Below are 21,443 nucleotides of genomic sequence, written 5' to 3' on the forward strand. Positions count from 1 at the left end.
TGGGCCAACTTGATTAAGCAAATCCATAGCATTTTGCAGATTGTTATCATTGGTAACATTTTCCTTCTCTTTCAGATGTAAAAGTCAAAGACTGTGTGCAGAATACTACTAAGCTGGGGCAGGATATTCGTTCTTCTATCAACATTTCTGAAGAAACTCTCAGGACTGTTCTGGAAGCTAATCTATCTATTTCAAAGGTAAAAGATCAAAACAAGTATTAACTTAACAGGTTGACCTAAGGCCTGATGTGCCAACTGAAACAAGACAAACTGTTATGGAATCTTATTTTTTCACTTGTTGCTTCTATTTGGAAGATTTTTTGAAATTTGGGACTTTGGAAAAAAATGTGTGGGGCATTAAGGGGTCAATTTGTAGTAGCACTGGTTTTCTTATGATGTAAATAGCACTGCTTCATTACTTTCAGCAATTTTACTCAATTGTGCTGATTCCAAATTTGAACTCTACTGCCTTGGAACCGTAGAGGAGGTGAGGCTTCGTGGAGAAACCATTTTGTATCTCACCCCCAGTCTGGGCCTTCTAGTATGAAGTTACCTAATTTCTTTTATTCCTTTGGTGTGCTCCTCACTGTTCATAGATTTTCACCTCTATCTTGCCTTTGCTTCACTTTACTCAATAGAAAAACAAACAGATGAATATTATATAAAGGACTGATAGTGTAAGTTTTCAGAGTCAAGGACTGTGTGTGTTATCATTGTTGCTGTTTCCTGTGATACTAGTAATAAGAAAGTAGAAATCATGGAAAGTGCTAGCTTAACTGTAGGTTCTCTCTAACTGATGCTTGTGTGATGGAAAAGAGTTGGAGATATTTCTCATATAAACTGATCAGATCAATCCAGCAGCCACTGGATGTCACTGATGCTCCACTTGCAGAAGCACTTGCAAGTTTAGTTCACAAAAAGTATGGCTGTTTAAAAAGACAGTTCAGACGATCATAACTACTTACAGATGATTTGTTAGCTGTGCTGCTGCTTTGGCAGTTTGACTGCCATTGTTGTTTGCTTGTTGTTTTGATACCAATAAATAGTAATGAGAGAAGTCATCTAGAAATGATTCAATTAAATGTGAATCTTGCACCTTTGATCTCTTGGAATAATAATGCTAATTGACTGAGTTTTCAAATGAGTGTTTATCTTCATTTTTGCAGAAGTTCTCTGTACACTTGATATATACATCTCACATTTGCATATTTTTACTGAATTTCGGGTGTGCATAAGTGCTTAAATTCTCTCCCAGTCCAACTAGAGTATTAAAATCTGTCTCTGATTATGCAATATGTGAGAATACTTTTTTCTAAGGTATATTTTAGACATGGGCTACTATGTTTATGGTTTGTGTTGCCACTGTTTGATAACCCTGAGGATACCTACAGGCATCTTGCAGCCCTGTATTTCTGTGATTGTATACTACATTGGTGCTTGCCTCTGGAATGGTAGGACTAGGTCTGAGAGATGCAGATGCTTGTTACACTTACCCCTGGTTTCTACTTCAAGATTATTCTTTGGCCACACTCATTGCTATGGGATTATGTGTGTTTTATTTACTATTTTTTTTAACTGCTTAAAAGATATAATCAGTGAAGATTATAGGCCATACTCAGGATAGGAGTATGACCTAGCTTTGATGCAAAAGTTACAAGGAAAGTTCAGAGGGACTTGATCTAATTGGTGAAATGTTGACTGGATTAAAGCTAGACTGAAACTGGAACATTCATCAGGAAATTCAAGTTGTGTCACAGAGTCAAAACTCCCCCCGTACAAAGTCTAGATCTGTATCTTTTTACACTGATAGCAAAATAATATCTACACTCATTCTGTTCTCTTTCTGTGTGTATTACATGTATGTAGGTACACAAACATACGCATAAAAGTGAGTATTTTAATGTGTGGGAAATGCTTTGGAACCACAAAGGTAAAATGACTTTAGATTTTCTTTGGTTCGGAATTTTTCTGAATTAATATGTTGAAATTAAAATTTTCACATTAATTAAAGAGTTACATTTATTGATGAGCTGTTGCTCCAGTTTCCTGGACATGGTCTTGCTGGGTGTTGGCACTGACTACAGATGTATTCAATAGAGGCAGGTTCTGCTCTAAGGAGTATGATGACACTCTGGGCACTGCACGCTGGCTCATCAGTAATGAAACACCAGGCTTCTGCAGGCTCTGAAGCGGTCATTTTTCTGGACTAGCTGCAATTTTCTTTGAGACATTTCAGGAGAAGAGTGGCTAAGAGATATCTGGGATGCAATCATTTTGCTTTTGGTCTCTGACGTGTGTGTGTGTGTATGTGTTGAGGGGAAATCTTAGGGTTACCCAGTACCCAAGGATGGATTTATTTATTTTTGTAGTCTTGCCCAAGATCTGCTTAGGCATTTGTCCCTTTTTTCCACTTACTTAATGCTTCAAAGAAGTGCTGAATTGAAATGTCAGCTGCCTTGGAGTGAACATTACATCATATAGGCATACCCCAGTGTTCAATTTGTGTAACCTCTGAAATGAGGAAGTCCATGGTGTTTGATTTTTACAATGATTAACACATCTATGTTTTGATATTTATGCGTTTCTGCAGCAAAAGTGTATATTCTCTACAATGTGTTCAACATTGTTAATATGACTGCTCATAGTATGAATGCTTATATAAAGAACAAACAACCTGTTTCCAAGTGAAAAACAATTGATTATTTCATACTTCATCTCTTTATAGGCACATTGGTATGTTTGTTCTCATTTTATAGTCTATCTGATAGAGCTGTATTGGTCTGTCTTTCAGTTCTGTTGATGACTACTATATATCGTCATGTTACTGTGACACAAATTCTCACTTTATTGCCTATAAAGAAGTTGATGCCTTTCAGGAAGAAAGGAAATTAATATACATACTTTATAATAGTTTTTTTACAGTGCCTTTGTAGCAGCTTTAGCTGGAAGATGTGATGAAGAAGTATTTAGCCTGTTGCTAACATTACCTGAAAACAGCAAAACTTCCCTGGTCGTAGAGGAATTATGTTCTTTACCAGCACAGGACTTGTATACCATGTTCGTACTGATTATACAGAATTTGAATATACGTCATATCATTTACAAGGTAAGATGAGGTGAGAGAAAAGTGTTCATTTCTTGTAATTTCTTTTGAAGGTTGTCTAAAACATGCAAGTCAGATGGATGAATAATTCAGTTCACAGATACAGTATTTTGTTGCTCTAGATGTTCTTTCTCTTAGGAAGCAAATGCTGAACACGTGGCACTTTCTTTGTCATCATTTAGCTCCACAGAGCAGTTGAAGAATAGGCTTGGTGAATCCTGTATTTCAAGTCTGTGTTCCTTGGGAAAATTATCCCTGAAAAGTTAATTACAAAAGCTTGAGAGAAAACATAGGAAGTCATAGCTTTAATCTTTAGCAGAGTTTGCAGATTGGGCATTAGTCGCTTCTTAATTTGTAAGTGTAGAAGACTGATATGGCATCATTTGAGGTAAAACAAGTATAGAAGCTCAGGTTGTGAGAAATGTGAAGTTATTTTCTAGCAAAAATTATAGCATACTGGAATGCATTTTACTAGCTGTAGAAATTGAGAAATTGTGCTGGAAATTCAAGTGGCTCCTTCAGGAAGGATGTAAATGTGCTTTTCCAAATCTCAGGTTTAGTTTCTCCAGACAAAAAAAAAAAAAAAAAAAAAAAAAAAAAAAAAAAAAAAATCTATATTTAATGTGAACCAATTCATGCAACTTGGTTTGACCTGATTCATAACCCTGTCCTTAATACTTCAGAGTTTAACACATCTGAATGATTGCGATTTAAACAGTGTCTGGCATCCACTCTATTTAATTTAACTAAAAAACCACAATGCAGTTATTTACCCAGATAGAAGGACCCTAGAGGACTTGATGATGGTAATGGAAAAGTTCAATGTTTATATTCTCTTGGAAAATAATGAGAATAATGCAGTGACAAAACTGCAATGAAGGCAATGCAAAAGTCTGCAGCAAAACCAGATATCTATGTGACTCTAATTTGGGGTCTAATCTGGGTTTTCAGTGAGATGGAATTTTGAGTTGTAAGAACAAAATTACTGGATGAGATTTGTGATAGTTAACAGGTGTTTATTCCAGTTCTTCCATGGTGAATGATTGATAGAACTTAAAACAATGTAAGGGCTTGTAATTGAAAGATATTTATGTAACAGGAAGGAAGCAAATTTTGTTCTAAAGCCACAGTTTCTGGATTGTGTTCTCGAGGCTGCATGTCCAGTTAAATTTAGTGGTCACATTTTTTTTAAAAAAAGGAAAAAAAATGCTTAGAATAGGTAAGATATAGGAGGGAAGAGAAAAGATTTCTACTTTCTGAACTAGTTTGCAACTTGGAGGGAAAATAAATAGAAAAAAGAAAAAAGGATTGCTTGTCTTGACAACTTTTCTCTTGAACGTTATTCAAGTACAGTGAGTCCGTATTACAAAATAACAATCTTTATCAGCTTATCTTAAATTATTATGGAAGTTTTGCTATTTTAAAAAATTGAATAAAAGATTATTGCAGAGTACTTATTTTTGAATTCATGAAAGCAAGTGAAATTTGAAAGGAAAATTAAGCACGGACATTATAGTAGGAAGAGTCTTAGTCAAATACAGATGGATAAAGTAGAGATAATCAGAGGAAGCAGCTAGAAGCATATAATGAGATTATATTGTTTTAGTTATCCTGCATAGGTAGATAACTTAAAAAATGAGTTTGCAGTTAAGATGCCTAAATGAGTTTGCAGTTAAGATGCCTAAATGACTAATATGTTCAAAAGAGATGAGAAAATTCTTAATGCCAAAAGGTGCTTGGTGGCCAAAGCAAAAGGATGATTGAACTTTGGTCAAGTAAGGACTAAAATGCATGTAATTATTTTTGGTAAAAGGCAATAAGTATGAAAAATGTAAAGGGAGGAGCAGTATCGCAGGAAAGTATCCTGTCTAATGTGTGTCCTAAAACAGCTAAAGGGGTTGCTTGATTCAACTTAAATTATGAGTTATGTTAAAAATACTAAGCTATTGTACTGAGCATTTTGAGCCTTATGAAGGGACAGTTCTCCTTTATGCTCAATTCCAAGGGGGTAGAATTTCAGAAATGCCATGAGCATTAAGTTGGATGAGAGCTGTCTTCAGCTCTGTAAGTGTAAACATGTTCTCTGCATTTTAATTCCTAGTGTGTCATAGGCTAATTCTAAACAAAAATTCTCTGAAATTGTTATGTGGATTTGAGATTAGTTAGAGAGTTATACCAAAAGGAGTTTTAAATATGGTTTGCAGGAGCATTCTATAATCAGTTTTAGAAAGAGATTGAATAATTTTGAGCCTTTGTTTGAAAGGTTAAAATTTGTTTTTCTAATTGAAATTTAATGTTGTGGGTTTTTTTTCCCCTCTTTTTCTTTTCCAAGATTAAGATACCATCTGAGATAGGCAGTTTACTGAACACATTGCTGGATGTGGTTTCCAGTGTCAGCTCTCTTCTTGGCCAAGCCCAGCATGTCATGGAAAACCTTCCGGTGTTCCTTGAAGCTGTTAAAAACATTGGTGTGGTTGACATCTCTGCATTGCAGCAGGTATGTGCATGATTTTCAAAATGAGAGCTAATGCAGATTGTGAAGTGTCTTGTTAGGGACATCTGCTAAAATAATGAGAAGGAACACTAGTAGAAATTGCATCCTAGAAGCTGGGCACCTATGTGAGGCAATGGTTCATTGTCCCTGGGAAGTTGCATTTGATCTCTTTTGAGCACTCTGGTAATTTTGGGACGTATTGATGTTTTTTTTTCCATCATCTTTTTTCATCAGTTTAAGAGAACACAGCCTAAATTAATATGGTAGTAGGCTACTGGGTAATAATAGCACCTATTATCTAGGATTTTGAGAATGCCATAACTTTTTTGCTGATGCTTTTATTTTTTTGACAAATTATTTCTTTATCTAGCAGTCACTTTGTTTCATGAAAAGTAACCTTGCTTTTTTAAGGGATGGTACATTTCTTTAGAGATTCTGTGCAGGTGACTTAAAGAATCCATACCTCTGTTTCTCTAAATGTGGTTCTTTCTGTGCTGCTATGGGGATTACCCCTGTGGTAAGAATCTTTAGGCTTACAGATAAGATACTGACATCAAGATACCATGATCCGTTCTTGGATTTGCCATAACTTGTTTCTGTTTGCATCACTTAATGTTTTTGTGTCCTAGTTCTGCTTGCTATTAAAAAAAAAAAAAAAAAAAAAAAAGAGAGAGAAAGAGAGAGGTGGTGGCAGGGAAGAGGAAAGGTATTTCTCTTGTCTGCATCCTTAAGGACAGTTGCTGCATGCAGATCTAGTATTAAATAAATCGGCATAAAAATACCTCCTTTTGAGCAGGGTCCAGTTCTGTCAGTGGACTTGCTGACCCCCGTGGCACTATCTTCTGGAGCAAACTTGCTCACTGTGGAAAGCGCAGGATTGAATCTGATTCTAAAATTGCAGACCTCTAAATTTGGGACTGCTGCACAAGGAACCATTGCCTTAGAGACTGCTCTCCCCAGAGATTGTGAATCTTTACCACAGACTTCTGAACTGTATAACTAAGGGGCATGTTGCTGGTTTGTGCCTGTGTTTCGCTCGTGACCTGCTGTTCTTTGGGATCGATCTCTGGCTGCCATAATGAAAGGTGGTTTTTGTCAGGGAAGATTTGCATCTCTCCTGTTTTCCCTAAACTAATCCTGTTTATGGCAGACTCGAGTTTCCTTCCAACAAGTGAAATATTCTTTTCAGGGTGAAATCCTAGTTGCTTATCCAGTGGAAGAGCCCCTCGAAAGGTCCTGTTTGGAAAGTTTGCAAAGCACAGAATCCAACAGCAGAGGGCCATCTGGTCACAGTTTCAATCTTGGCTCCATGGTATCTCATACTGTCCTGTAATGTAACACAGATTTAACCCTGGAATTCTTTGCTTTTTACATTTTGCAACACTATATATGTATATATGTATATAAGTATATATGTATATATGTGTGTATATATATATATTACTATTTCCTTTTTTGTTGAGAAATTGATGCTTGTTTCTGTCACCTAGTGTTCTGCAGAGGATTGAAAAAAAATGCACATTTATTTTAGTAGATCGGTGTCTATTTCCTTTATTAATAAATTAGCTGTGTGCTGTTTTCAAGGATCATTCTGTCTCTGAACTTTTTTTTTTCTTTTATGGACTAGCAAAAACTATTTATTTTTTCTTTCCTTCCCTTCTCAGGTTCTACTGCATTTTATTGCTTTCCAATATATATCTTTTAGTTCTTGATGACTTTATTTGCTTCTTGGCCTCTCTATAGAGGCTGTCCTTGTTCTTCTTGATGAGTGTTGCAGATATTGTTTACTTTTTTTTCTAAAACTTTAATTTCCAAATAAGTCTATCCGTCCTGGATATTTAGTTTTTCATGATAACCAGGCAAAGTTGTTCAGGGACCTAGGAAGATGACATAGGAAAATATATAGATTTTTTTTAAGATATAAAACAATGTGACCTTTGGCATAGATGAGACAGATTTTCTTTCATTAAATTCTTACTGAAGAAGTTATTTTGAAGTATGAAATTTAAAAATGTTTTTGCTGATCTCTTTGTAGGAGTAATGAAGTAATTTTATCAATTATACATGTGAGATTTTTACCTGAAGGACCAAATGGAAAGCAATTCAAATATTTGTGAAAAGTATCACTGAATTGATATACTACACAAAGTGTAGAAAAAATAAATTTTCTATAGTTAACAGCGCTGGGTGAATGGATCACTCTCTTGAGGAAAAAACATTGCTGATTTTTTGCTTGTCTGTTTGCTGTTAGAAATTATCTGCTTATATTTCCATTACTAATTTTTGGTCTGTTTGTCATTCATGAGCAGATAAGTACAGGGCCGGAAGGGATTGCTGAGTACTGAATGCTGTCACTCTTGTGAAAAGCAGCCTTGTTGTGTAATCCCTTTGCTGAATTTTTCAAGTTTTGTGTTAAAACTAGTTAGGCTACCATTATTGGAAAGCTTCTTGGTGTTATAAATGTATAAAATTCCAATTAAATTTTACCATTATTAGTACATATATCTTGTATCAAAAATGTCCTACAGCTTTTTAAACTCTTGATTCCCCTGTATATGTGAAGGCCAGTCATTGTCCCTCTTTGTTTTGCTAGGTTAAATAAGTTTGTTTAATTTTTTTGCTGCTGTTCTGAGAGATTTCTCTGATTACTTTTTTTTCCTGTTACAGCAGACATCCTTACTACTATCTTCATATGCTGTATTAAAAGCTAATCTTGAATGTTGGGGACAAAAATCATATATAGTCTTTGAGAAGAATTATGACTGGTGACTTTAGTAGTTCTGTTAATTAATGTCTGTACCAGCTGAAACAACTTGTTTAATCTTGCATTTGCTTTTTTCATAAGCTGCATACATTTGTGTCTCTTCATCAAGGAGCAGTAATATACCTAGACAAACTCTTTTTCTGGAATAGCATGTCATGATTTTGGTTGCTAAATAATGATTTATATTGGGTATCATTTAGTTTACATTCAGTCAGGTAATTTGTTTCTTAACACTTTGATCTTCTTTTTCATTTGTCATAGAGTGCCTTCTAGTTTGAGGTTATAATCAAATTTTAGTAATTCACTACTACTGGGACTGGCAGTTGTACAGCACTGGACCCAAGATCAGTCTCATAGGAATACTGCTAGTAATTTTTCTGTGATCCAGTGTTTTCTTTCAACAGAAACCTTTAAATCTCTTAAGGCCATTCTTTATCCACCATATAGTAATGGTAGTTAATATTTTCTAGTGCAGTAACTTTAGTCATTAGTCTCTGCTGATTTTAGAGATCGTGCATCTCTTTTTCAGAGAAAACACTCATGCTCCTAGATAAATATATTGCACTGGTCTGGAATGATGAATCCAGAAGGTGTTAAATTCCACTCTTCACATACTATGTCTGTAACTGTTCTCTTTAAAATTTATTGCAGCATTTGCCGTATTAAATATCACAATGGAGATACCCATTTTTCCATGGGACATTATCTTACCTTCGAGTATAGATGTTGTCTACTTTTCATTTAAATATTTCAATCCAAATTTCATAAGCTTCTGAGAAATAGTTTTACCAGATCAGAAGTCTTTTGACAATCTTTTCTTATTCTGCCAGTTTTCTTATGCTGCCAGTTTCAGTACAATAAAGATATTGATTTGTTTGTCTCTGCCTAGAAGTAGGAATATCCATTTCTCCACACTTGTTTCCTTTAGTGATTCAGTCTCACCAAGTTTTGGATTATCTTTAATCTCCCTCTTGTTTACCAGTAAAATGTCTTTTTTATTCATCTCTATTTATGTAGTATTACATAATCTGTTCTAATTTTCTGTGCAAGCTGTAAAATGGCTTGACTTCTAGACTCTTTACTGAACAGCTGATTTTTCCAATCTATATATATATTTTTTTTCTATAATACTCTTTTTTAGAAGCAAAGTTGCCCAGTTTGGTCCAAAGCCCGTATGAGATTTTGGTCCCCATTTGAGAATCCAGTCCCAGATTGTTTTTTAATCTTTGGAGCCTACCTTCAGAGCCTTGTTTGTAACTGGCTATTTTTTTGGAACCAAAAGCTGGATTACAGACCTACTTCATTTAGTTTAAAACTAGAATACCTGGATCAAAGATAACTTTTTGTGAACATCCATCCTATATTGTTCTCCCACTTTATCAAAACCAAATTGCAGGTAACATCTCATCTTTTTTGAGTCAGAGGATAGTTAAGTGAAAGACAGTAAGTGGATTTGATTCAGTCTGTTGGTGGCAGCTCACTGCATAAATATTCATCATTTGAATTTCAAGTTATTTTGATTAGAACCAGAATTAATTAATCAGCTTGTGTTCCTTGACTGAAATAAGCCTCACTTACCCTTCTAGTGCAAGTAGTCATGGATAGGGATTCAAAACCACTTTTGTTCAGCATTGTGCATAAGTAAAGTTTATTGCCCCAGTGAAGCCCGTGCCAACAGACTTTTCTTTTTTTCAAGAGCTGTAGATGGTAGTGTTATGAAGTTTGGGTGTTGTTTACTATGCTGCACACTGAAACTTAGTGCCAAAAGTTGGATTCTGGCAGCAGCAAATGCTAAGTTTTAACAACAACTTTCTAATATTCCTCCAGGATTACTAAAGAGGCACTTGACACTGTAGTAAAGGCATTGATCAGAATAAACTGCTTCTAATAACATGAACATCTAAACTGACCACAATTTATTCTGTTTGTGGTGTACTATTTTGAAAATTGATGCACATAATTTATTTCTGTATCAAATGTGTTTGGTTGACCTCTCAAAATCTTTCTTCCATCTGCCAATCTTGCAGTCTTAAACTGAAATCTGGAAGCCAATTATGTTTTTCTTCCCATGCATCAGCAATAGTAATAAACATCGAGCAAGTGAGATGCATCCTTCAGTTATACTTCCATAGCACAGTTTCTTTTCCAGTTATATCCTCTGTTAGAGCTGTGCAAGTGCACAGCCTTCTATGAAATTCCGGTTGCAACTGAGCATGTTATTTGAAAACTGAAGTTGTACGGAGGAGGCTGTTTTTGGAATGTGGTTAATGATGGCTTAAGCCAGAAAAGCATCCTTAGAGGTCTGTCAGTCATGAGCAAATGGCAAAAGTAAATGCTGGTATGACTCAAGATAGAGGGGAGGAGGGGAAGCCCTCAAACCCACAAAAAACTAGCACATTTAACAAGTTAAGATATACTTAAAAACTTGGTTTTCAGGGCTCAAGTGCACTTGACTTTTTTTTTTTTTTTTTTTTTTTTTTTCTTTTCAACAGCTGTTTTCACTGCAAGCATTCATGTCATGCAAAATGATTTTGCTGCATTTGTGACCACAGGAGTAATCCACCAGAAGAGTAAACTTCAAAAACTGACATAATAATTTAGGAATCTTTACTGAGATTCAGTTGTCTTTATTCCCATTCCTTTTGTGCCAAACTAAGCTGTTAATACATAGTATTTTTCAAAGTTTAAAGTAATACACTCTACTCTTCATGGAATATTCTGGCCATGACAAAGGTAATCAGGAGAACAGAGAAGAACACAGCAGGCCCTCGTTCTTGTAGGCAGTTTCAGCAGTGTAATTTTATCGCTCTCCTTGGATGCCATATTGAGAGAACACCAGGGCTACTCCCTGAAGCTACCGAAAGCAGCTTCAGTTCATCTGTATTTCCATTTGTTTTAGTTCTTACAAGGTGGGCAGTACAGGCGTTCAGCTGTTGGATCCCTGGAGTCTGTAATCAAGGCAGTGTGTAAAGGAGAATCTTCATTTTTCAGCAATACAAACATGTTCGTTGACATGCCAAGAATCACAGAGCTCTTGGAGGACAATATGGCAAAATATGGCATTCCTGAAGACTCAAGTAAGAAAAACTATCAATTGCAATTTACATATGTACATTCATAGTCTGCAGAACTCTTTCCCTCTTTAATGGAAATATTTATATATGGCAGAGGTGATTGTAAATAAGATGCAGGTTATACTGGTTACTCTTTATCTTTGCAAATTACAAAAAAGAATATTCTTATCTTAGTTCCCATATTGATTAGAATATAAAGCATTTAGTATTAAAACACTGTTTTAGATACAAGATTGTCAAATTCATTGCTACATGCTTTTGTGAGCATAAAGCCGTAGTATAACTGTGCAGTAAAATTTACAAACCGTGGATATAACAATAGTACATTTCTGTTTTTAATAGTTGAGATGTCTACTCTATCAGTGCTGAAAAAGTCTCTTAGCTCTTTTATATTTCACCTTTGTTCCCTTTTCTCCACGTATATTTGACTCACCTTGATTGATTTTAATATTGTTAATCTTGTTTGTTTCAGCTGATCAAGTTAGTACTTGCCTTGTGCAAGAGAAGAATATTACTATGTCAGTAGGCTCTTTGTGAAGGACCTGTGACTCAGGACATGGCTCTCAGTTTCTTCGGGGAAACTGACTCTGTCTTAGTGCTCAGCAGACAAAAGTAAAGATTTTGGTTTTGGCTGTTCCAGCAGGCACCTTGAGAAGGGAGCCAGAGCTCTGTCCTAGCCTTGTTCCCTGGCTTTGCTTTTCCTTCCTGTTTGCAGAATGGAGTAGCAGGATGGCTGGAATAGAGGGTGTGTTTGGGCCTTAGCCTCTGGGAAAGCTCCTTATGCTGGAAACACTATCCGTTTCTTGATCTGTTGTCGTAACTCTGAACTTCTATAAGGCCTTTCACCTTAGGACTTTTGAAATATCTTTAAAGTATCAATTTGTTCCAGTGTTACGTTGAGGAAATTGGTACCATTTTTCTTATTTTACAGCTAGATAAATGAAGTAAGGGAAAATGAAAATAAAAAAATTATATGAGACTACAAAAACTGATATCCAGTTCAGTGATTAGCACAGGTAAATCTCTGAGTTTGCTAAAAGTTAATTTTCATAAAACTTTTGAAAAGCAGTTGGTACTTAAGATAGCAATATGCTAAGGATAAAGACTATTGTTTGTTTTTGACTGGCCACCTTGGAGCCTCTGTTAATTCTTTGCTCTTTTTTAGCAACAATGGTGTTCAGAAGTGATTGCTTCCTTGAAGAGTGTGAATTTTGAGCAAAGAGCTGTGTGTTCTAAATGATATGTTGCTGATACTTGTTTCTTTAACCTTTGACAAGATTTAAAATATTTTTAGCTTAGCTTTTCATTATAAACAATAAGGTTTGTCTTCCTAGAGAAGCAGTTAATGACATTATTTTAATGTTTCTATGTGGCACTGGAAATGAAATATTTCTAAATTCACTGATGATTTAAAAAAAAAGAAAAAGAAAAATAAATTCACATGAACTGAGCATAAAAATCTAAATGTTTCCCATAGGGAACCCATTGTTTTACTTCAGTGTCATGTAAGTGCAGCAGGATATCCTGGGTGCTTGCTTGGACTGGATGATGTTATGAGTGCACTAGGGTAATGTGGAAACATGATTGTTAGTTAAGGAATATGAAGGTGAATTAAATGGACTTTTCAAATCAAGAAGATAAACGTCAGAGTTTTAGGCTATGTTTTTTCCTGTGTTTTTTTGTTGATTTTTTTTAAAATATACAAATAAAGTCTATTTATGAAGAATTATTCCTATTTCTTAAATAGAGAAGGAAAGTTATAGATCAGCTAAGGGTCTAGAGTGAGTCTGATTTCTTAGGTGACTTCATTTCTATAGGCCTTTATAAGGTGACTCTCCAGCAGTCATTTTGAGCACATATTTTTGTATATGCCCTTCCAATCTAAAATACACTAATGCTGTCTTTAGTGTAGACACAGTTCACAAATTGCTTTTGACAGATATGAGAAGCTCTTTGGACTCCAGTTTCTCTTCTGTTTAGAACTGAGCATCACCAAAAGTATCAAAGACTGAATGAACTGTTTCTATTCAGGGACCTGTAGTGATTACTCAGTGACAGTTGATGGTATTTAACGTTCTACTATTAAAACTCACATTGTTTGTTGTTCTGTTTTGTTTTTCACTTGTGTTGTTTCTTAAATGTGAGTCTTTTTTCCTGCAGCTCCATTTTGCTTGAAGCTTTATCAGGAGATTCTACAGTCTTCTAATGGGGCTTTGGTATGGACTTTCCTGAAACCTTTATTACACGGGAAGATTCTGTATAATGCAAACATCAATATGATTGACCTGGTGATAAAGAAGGTGAGTATCAAGAGAAACAATAAGTTCCCTTGGTAACACCATCTCTATTTATCAATCTTATTTTTGTACTTTGTTTTTAAAGGTCCACTTTAAGGGTGGGTAGTGTGATAATTACCTTTAAGAGAACTGGCTTCACCCTGATGCCTGAGTTCTGACCATGTTCCAACTTTAAGCTTAGTATTCAATTTTTATCCTTCCTGTTACAGTGTTTTCCCCTCATTATGCAAGGAAAATTTTGTTCAAAGTCCCTTAAACCATCTATAAAAAGACGAGGAAGAATACATTAGCAGAAGTGTAGTGAATCGTGTACATACTGCTAGCGAGCTGTTGCCAACAACTCTTTCTTAAGATAAGAGCTCAATGGGAGTGCATAGGGCTGTGGAGAAGGGAAGACCCAGGAAGAAAAATGCACTCAGAGAGTGTCACTGAAAACAAGCTATGATACATCTTGGTTTCCTTCCTAAGTAAGAGTGTTTTTGTCTGAGCTGCTGTGTATATGTGGTTTGAAGCAGATACTGATGTCTTGATATTACACAACAAGTTTACTGTTTCCAGTTTTGATTTATTAGGTATTCTGTATTGAACACGATTGTCTACAAAGGCTGGTACACTGACATTTTGTTTTGTGACTGACTTTGAGGCACTTATGATAACTTATCATAAGAAGGAATGATAACTTATTTTAAGTACGGCTTAGAGTTCTCTGCAAATTTTGCATTTGTCTTCCAAATTCATGAGTTATCCTGGAGTATGTATTGAAGAATGGTAATGTAGGTTCACTTAAAATCTAGAAATAGCATTACTGCTTGTAAATGGTACACAAAAAAAAGACTATTATAACTTTAAATGAGATGCTATTTTCCATGTAAATGGAGCACATTGTGGTATCCTGACTTATACTAAGTGAAATGGCACATACTAGGTAGCACATACTAGATACTTGATGGTTTTATAGTTTCTTTGTGAATCAGAAATAAGGTTTCAGTGATTTCATATTTTGCAGTTAAATAACTTAATTTGGGCAACAGACCATTTCTCTGTAGAGTTGAATATAATTCACTTTTAAAATTTTAGTCAGCTAAAAATGAAGCTCTTTTGACTTTTATAGATGCAAGTTCCATAAAGAATGAGTTGTGATAAATGATAAAAATTTCAAATCTTTCTGAATGCTTAATTGCATTCTATATTATAATGACATCAAGAATAATGCAGTTAAGACATTTCTACATTATTTTGCCAATTAACAAGACAAAACCGCTTTCTTAAAAGAATCTATAAGAAAGATAAATCTCCTAACATACACTGTGTTCCTCGATGGATCTTTTAATGAAATCAAGACTGAGTAATGGAGTTCAGAATACCAATTTACTTTAAAAGAGAATTTACTTGTGTTCTTTTTTTATGCTCTGGAACAAAATGAAGGTTGTGGTAGATGCTTCTAGTACAACATCTGCTAGTATTCTTAGACCCCAAAATGTTCCATTTGCTTATGTAGAGTTCTGTGTAACCTCCTTCACCATCCAACAAAAAAAACAAAGCCTTAGAACTAACAAGCAATTATGGATATATATCTGTATATAGATATGAAACTAACAGGAAAGCTTCTGCAGCAGTTCTTTGGATTTGTTATACTACTCTTTGTTATCAGTTATCACTTGAAGAGAACCAAAATTTAAATCCAAAATATTGGCCCAAGTATCTCAAACATAGGTACTGAAAACCTAACCCTCTCACCCATGTAGTGTCAAATCTCCTGCTGAAGTTAAAATAAAATTTTTAATTTCCTTTGGACTATATGATCACATGATAGCTATTTCCTAGAAGAAGGGAGTAGAAGATTAAAGTTGAAAAGGCCATTGACATTTGCATGTTAAGATATTCTTCCATGAGTTGTTCACATGGAGTATTTCATTTCAAGCCTGTGTAACTAACTGTCCTTTGGAGTTGTGAGTTACTAGGTCACTGGTTTTACCTCCCTAGAAGCCAACATTTTGATGTGCAGGATAACCCCGACCATCACAGATGCATGTCAGAAAGCTTGACTGATGGTAACCATGTTCAGTGACAAACGGCACCCAGGAGTTCAAAGACCAAATCTGCAGTCTTTGATCCCTGTTTTCACAGCAGAACTTTTGCCAGTCATGAGCTGAAACTATTTCATATTTTAAGAGATTCTCAGAATTGATCTATGTACTAGAAATTATGTTAGGAAGATTCTGTGCTATTTCATTTTAACTGGAACAGTCAGAATATATAAATAAATATAGCAAAACAACTTAAAAGAAAGCTAGTCTACTGAATTAATTACTTTCAGTTTCTTGCCTTTCTGTCCATTGTAATTAGAAAAGTGGATGATGAGTTGAGAAAGTTCTTATTCTAAACTTGCATTGCCTACCTGGTTTTGCATGAGCACACTCATCAGCCTGTTAATATGTCATTACAAAGGCAGTTAAATAAGCTCAAAGTAACATTTTTATCTGTGCATACATCAGGAAGAAGTTTATGTATACTCAGTCCAGACAGGACTACACTTGATACTCAAGACTCTATAATTTTAATCAGATGGTATCTAGCATGGATGTTGCAAATAATATTTATCTTAATACATCTTCATTTACCAAAAAAAAAGAGGAAAACTTCATGGGAGTTCCTGTTAAAAATCAAAATCATTGGAACATAAGCTCACAGGAATCATTTTACCTGGTTAGATTATGGATTCATCCTACCCCTCCAGCCAAGGGGAAGAACTAATGAACATGGTGGTACAGTGATGCTTCCCCCAAATACTGTTGCCAGCTTCCAATGACTTGTGGCTCAGAGACTCACCATGACTTTATTGCTATAATTTGTTCACTTGCTTTTTGAGTTTATGGAAACTCTGCATTCATGGCACCTATGTGCTCCCAGGAAATGTTCTGTATCAACAACCTCTTTCTTGTTCACGTGTTCTTTAATTTCTTCAGAAAGTTGAGGCACACCTTCCCTTTAAAATCCCACATGTAACTCCTGACTATATTTATTTCTATCTTCTACTATTCTTCATTTTAATTCATTATTATTTATTATAATAGAATTAAAATTTGCTTAGTAAAGTTTTCAGACTTATCAGTCTGTAGTCCCCTAGGTGCTGCTGCATCTTTTTCTGTGAATAGCATTTCATTTGTTATCCTTCAGTTCCCTGATACCAAGGCAATTTTAATCAAGAGGTTACACTACAGTGAGTACTTCAACTATTTCATCCTTGAGTTCTTTCAGAATTCTTGACTGGATATTATCTAGTCCTGGAAAGTAGTTGTTGTTCACTTTGTTAAATTATATGACCTTTTTTACTGCTGTTTCAATTTGAGACAGATTCTCTGAAGTATCTTCCATGCAGAAGGCTTCTGACCTTAGGAATTCCCCTAAGGCTACTGTGGTGAATTAGAAAGAAAGAAAGAAAAGAAAAAAAAGCAACCTCCAAATTCCTCTCAAAACCCCAAACTCCACTTGTTTGATTTGTTCCTTTCTTGTTTTCTCCTCTGACATGAATTCAACTTTAGATGTTTTCTAATAGCTTGCCGGCTTTGTAGTGTTTGGTGTGTATATGCATGTATGCATATGGTCTTTCTCAAGCCTTTTTGAGATAGGCAGTATGTATTTGTTCACTTTCCAATATGCTGCCCTTAATTAGTCTCTTTACCTCCTGCAAACGTTTGACCCCTTGGGCTGCTGCTTTTAACTTCTTTCTAATAAGCTTCTGTATTGTATGAAGTTCATCTTTTTAACAGTCTATGATGCTGTGGTAGATTCTTGGGCTTTTGTTTGTATAACATATACAAACATATTAGGGTTACTGTGGCTCTTTAAAAGTGTCCCAGGAAAAACGTCCTTTGTGCTCAAAATCATGTCAAGAAGCATTAAGATCTGAGCCCTTCTGAGCTCCTTGATGAACTCCTCCATCTAACGATTTTTAATGATGCCTCAAAACTTGATCTCGTCATGTTCCAGCATGACCTACACTCGCTCTGCGCTGGGGGAACTGAAATCTCCCATTTCTGTTGTTTGCTACGCTTCCTGCCTTTTTCATCTCCCTCAACTTGTCACTATCCTACCTAGTCAGTGAGTTAAACAATCCTAGCGTTCAGGCCTGGGATTTTAGTCTAGATGCTTTCTATGTTACTTGTGAACTGGAGAACTTATTTAGCTTACTTGACACAAAACTTAAGCTTAACATTCAGACAGTTCAGACCACGTTTCCAACCCTTATGATATGTACAGGCAACTTCATATATTGTATATACAACAACTGAGAGGAGGCCCAAAAGATCTACAGAGACTTTCCTTTAAGTATGTTCCAAGCTGCCTTTCTAAAGCATCTTTATGATGTTTAGTATGAAAGAAACATTATCAAATAAATAATTCTTTATGATCCTTCAGGTAGGAAACACAAATGCTGCTGGAAGCTTTTTCTTTGATTTGTTTGGTACTCAGAGACTGCAATAAATGCCTTTCATTTCTAAGGAGAGAAAAGAAAACATGGGTGTCTTTATGGCTGACTGTCAAATTGAAATGGAAAGGAGTTGTAGATCTGAAACATGCAAGTTTTTCTTGTTTCTACAGGATTTGCTGTGCACAGTGTTTATTTAACTTGTGTTTTTTTTTCTCTCTTTCTTCTCTCAGGCCAATTTCACTTTTGCTTTTGTGGAAAACTTGAAGACTTATTCTCAGACATGGCTTAGGATGTCTGAGGTTTTCAAAAATGGTGGAAAAGGCCTCATGATCTCTCGGCTGCAGGTTTGTGAGCTGTGGGATGGCTTCCTGCTTTTCAATTGCTTGCTGTATGATAATGCAAAATTTCTGTATGTATGAAATTGACCACCTATCTGGCTATAGGTTTGAAAAGTGGTGAAAAAGAGGGGGATTCACTCTAGATTATGAGCTCGGAGTGAGAAACCTTTGAGTTGAAAATATTAAAAAGTGATGTTGCCTCACTACATCCAGTATTACAAAGCAGTAAGGGAAATAAGTAGATACACTCGCAAGCTTTATGCAGTTTAAGTTTGTAGAAAGTAGTCAAGCAAGTTACATAAAATATTTTATCATTTGCTTTTTCCAGTAGTGTGTATGCAACTGATAAAATATTGCTGTGGAAAGTAGTGACTGTTTCTTAAAAAAAAAAAAAAAATGTTACTAATTTCCCCCTTCCTCTATATGTATGGGGAAAATAAGCCAGTCTGGTTGTGGCTCATACATCATCAATAGAACTGTTAATTTAAGTTCAGTTAAGAAATGTTACTAGTTATCATTCATTACACTTTCAGACCCCAGGATGCTCTTGTAGAACTAACAATTCTGCACACACCCCGCCTTAGAACTTGGTAAATGAGATAAAGAAGTGGAAACGATATGAAAAGAATTCCCAGATGCCGGTTCTTAAAGGTGTTTATTTTACTACTGCCAGTGCGATTAAAACAATGCCCCAGAAGTCTTACAGAAAAAGAAAATGGGTTTTGGTCCCAGCAGACTTGCAAGAACATTAGAACTAACAGTTAAAATATCTAGGCAAAGACAGACAGTAGGTGTACAGCCCTGGGGAGTATATACAATATTGTTTATTTTAGGCATGTGGAGATAGCCTCTCCAAGTCTTCGCCCATTAATGAGGTTAAGTGACTTTTCCAGTGTCACGTGGGAAACCTTTGTAAGGGAACTGAATGTGAATCAATAGGTATATTTTACATTTTTTTTTTTTTTAGCAAGAATTAACATATATAACACTTCTTATTTTAGGAAGCACTGCAAAACCGTTTCATAAGACACTTTGTAGAAAGTCATTTGAATATGGACATGGGAAAGCTTATTGAAAAGTTGCAAGCATATGGTATGTATGTGAGCATGCATGCACCAATCACCTCATTAGACTTTGTAAATCTACTTGTCTTAAACTTAGAACTGTTTAGTTGTCCTTATGTAGATGATACTAAAATATTTGTCTTTGCATTCTCTTGCTGAATTAGTCTCAAATATTTCTATTTTTTTTCATGAGGAACTGGATCATTTCCATTTTAGAATATTAAAAGACCTGAAATTTTGAATTACAAATTTGGTAGCAAATTAGAAGTAGAAACTGTCATGGAGGAGTTATTAATATAGGAGCTGTATTGAAGAGGAAGGAAGGGAGAAGTGATCTTGGTAGCTACAGTTCTGTTAGGCTGCAGTAAATTTTAGTAGTAAATTTTTAAGGAAATATGTAATTTAAATTAAAAGAAAAAAAAAATCCGAATGAATGCAGTGTGATTTTAATCAAGATGAGCAAAAGTTGTCTCTTACCTTTCTCCTTTCACTAGGAACTAGTAGTGCATGATCTCCCTGAACCTTGGGAAAGCATGAGATATGAGACTGTCAGGTCTGGGTGCAGCTCAGCGCAGCTCCCGTGGGAGGGGGTGGTCCCCTGAGATTCCCCACTGGGGCTGCCTGGTGTCATCCCCCAGCTGGGCTGCCTGTGGCTGCAGCCTCTCTGCGTTGGCCCTGAGCCCCGACAGCCGAATGCCTGAGCGGGAAGGATGTGCTGGGGGGCCTGGCACAGGGGAAGTAGTTTATATTGGAGGAGATGTGGGGTTTATTATGAATAATTTTGGATATGAAGGGACTAAACAACAGCAAAACAAAGGAGGCAAAAGATTTTGCTGGAAAGTTAAGTTACTTAAAGATTTTTAAAGAATCTGATAATTTAAAGGAAAGTGTTTATCAGCAAGTAGAAAGCTAATTAAACTTGTTACTGATAGTGTTGGAAGAAACTGTCCATGCAAAGGCATATTCTAACGAATTACGAATTATTCTAACAGCTTACGAATTTTGAGTCTGGAAGAGAGAAGTGGGATAAAATGTTATAATAGAAAGTATGAAGTCATACACTCAGGAAGTTAGGCCATTCTCAGAAGAGGATAACAGTAGAAATGAAATATCTGTGTAGTTTATCAGTGAGTATGAGCACAGTTATGAGCCAAACACAGATCTGTTCCAGTGACTCGATGGAGACTCTGAGATCTCACATGCCTCCATGAAGGGGCTGTGTGGCCCTTATTGCTAGGAAAAAATGATCTGTACAACAATGCAGATTATGCCTAGATTTAATTCTTTATCTGTAGAGCAGGAATAACAATAAAAGTTACATACCTGAAGTGCAATTTATGTTGGATTTAGGTACCTGTCTCTAAGCAGGAGATACCCCAAATCCACAGAAGCTCCTGAGTGCTTGTAAATGTGTGGTGTTTTTTTTTTTTTTTTTTTTTTTTTTTTTTTTTTTTTTTTTTTGGTTCTGTCTTAAATCCTGCTATGGCCTTGGGCTGGCACCATCATGGCTGAAATGACTGAAAGTTCTTGGTTTTCCTTTTGCACCTATATGATATGAGATTTCACTGAAACTGGTGACCTTGATTTGAAGGCTACAGTTGAAGATTTTTACTAGGGGCACAAACTTTCAGTAATATGGAAAGTAGTATGCAGAGTTTAATCCAGAAAGCAAGAGATCTGGACTCTGTGCTCTTAGGCTGAGAGGTTCAAACTTATATTGACCATCTCTTTTGAAGATTCACTTAACCATTGAGCTGTAAGTTAGTCTGGGTCAGGCACTGTTTATCCCTCATGTAAAGCTGGGCCACAATAGAGTTAAAATAAACAAATGGAAAGATAGCAAGAGGGAGAAAGAGCAAGTTTTCCAACCCATAAGCC

The 21,443-nt window shown here is 35.7% G+C and overlaps 1 protein-coding gene across 1 annotated transcript in view; it reads left to right on the forward strand.

Moving 5' to 3' along the window:
- ABCA13 (ATP binding cassette subfamily A member 13) overlaps window positions 1-21,443 on the forward strand; it is a 200,976-nt gene that overhangs the window by 55,074 nt on the left and 124,459 nt on the right. Inside the window, exons 16-22 of the mRNA XM_062567937.1 lie at window positions 76-197; window positions 2,911-3,105; window positions 5,435-5,599; window positions 11,260-11,437; window positions 13,595-13,734; window positions 18,394-18,507; window positions 19,503-19,593. Of these exons, the coding sequence (XP_062423921.1) occupies window positions 76-197; window positions 2,911-3,105; window positions 5,435-5,599; window positions 11,260-11,437; window positions 13,595-13,734; window positions 18,394-18,507; window positions 19,503-19,593 (1,005 nt within the window). The remainder of the gene's footprint in view (window positions 1-75; window positions 198-2,910; window positions 3,106-5,434; window positions 5,600-11,259; window positions 11,438-13,594; window positions 13,735-18,393; window positions 18,508-19,502; window positions 19,594-21,443) is intronic.

Source organism: Rhea pennata, chromosome 2 (assembly GCF_028389875.1).
Source record: "Rhea pennata isolate bPtePen1 chromosome 2, bPtePen1.pri, whole genome shotgun sequence".
In the NCBI taxonomy this organism is placed as follows: Eukaryota; Metazoa; Chordata; class Aves; order Rheiformes; family Rheidae; genus Rhea; species Rhea pennata.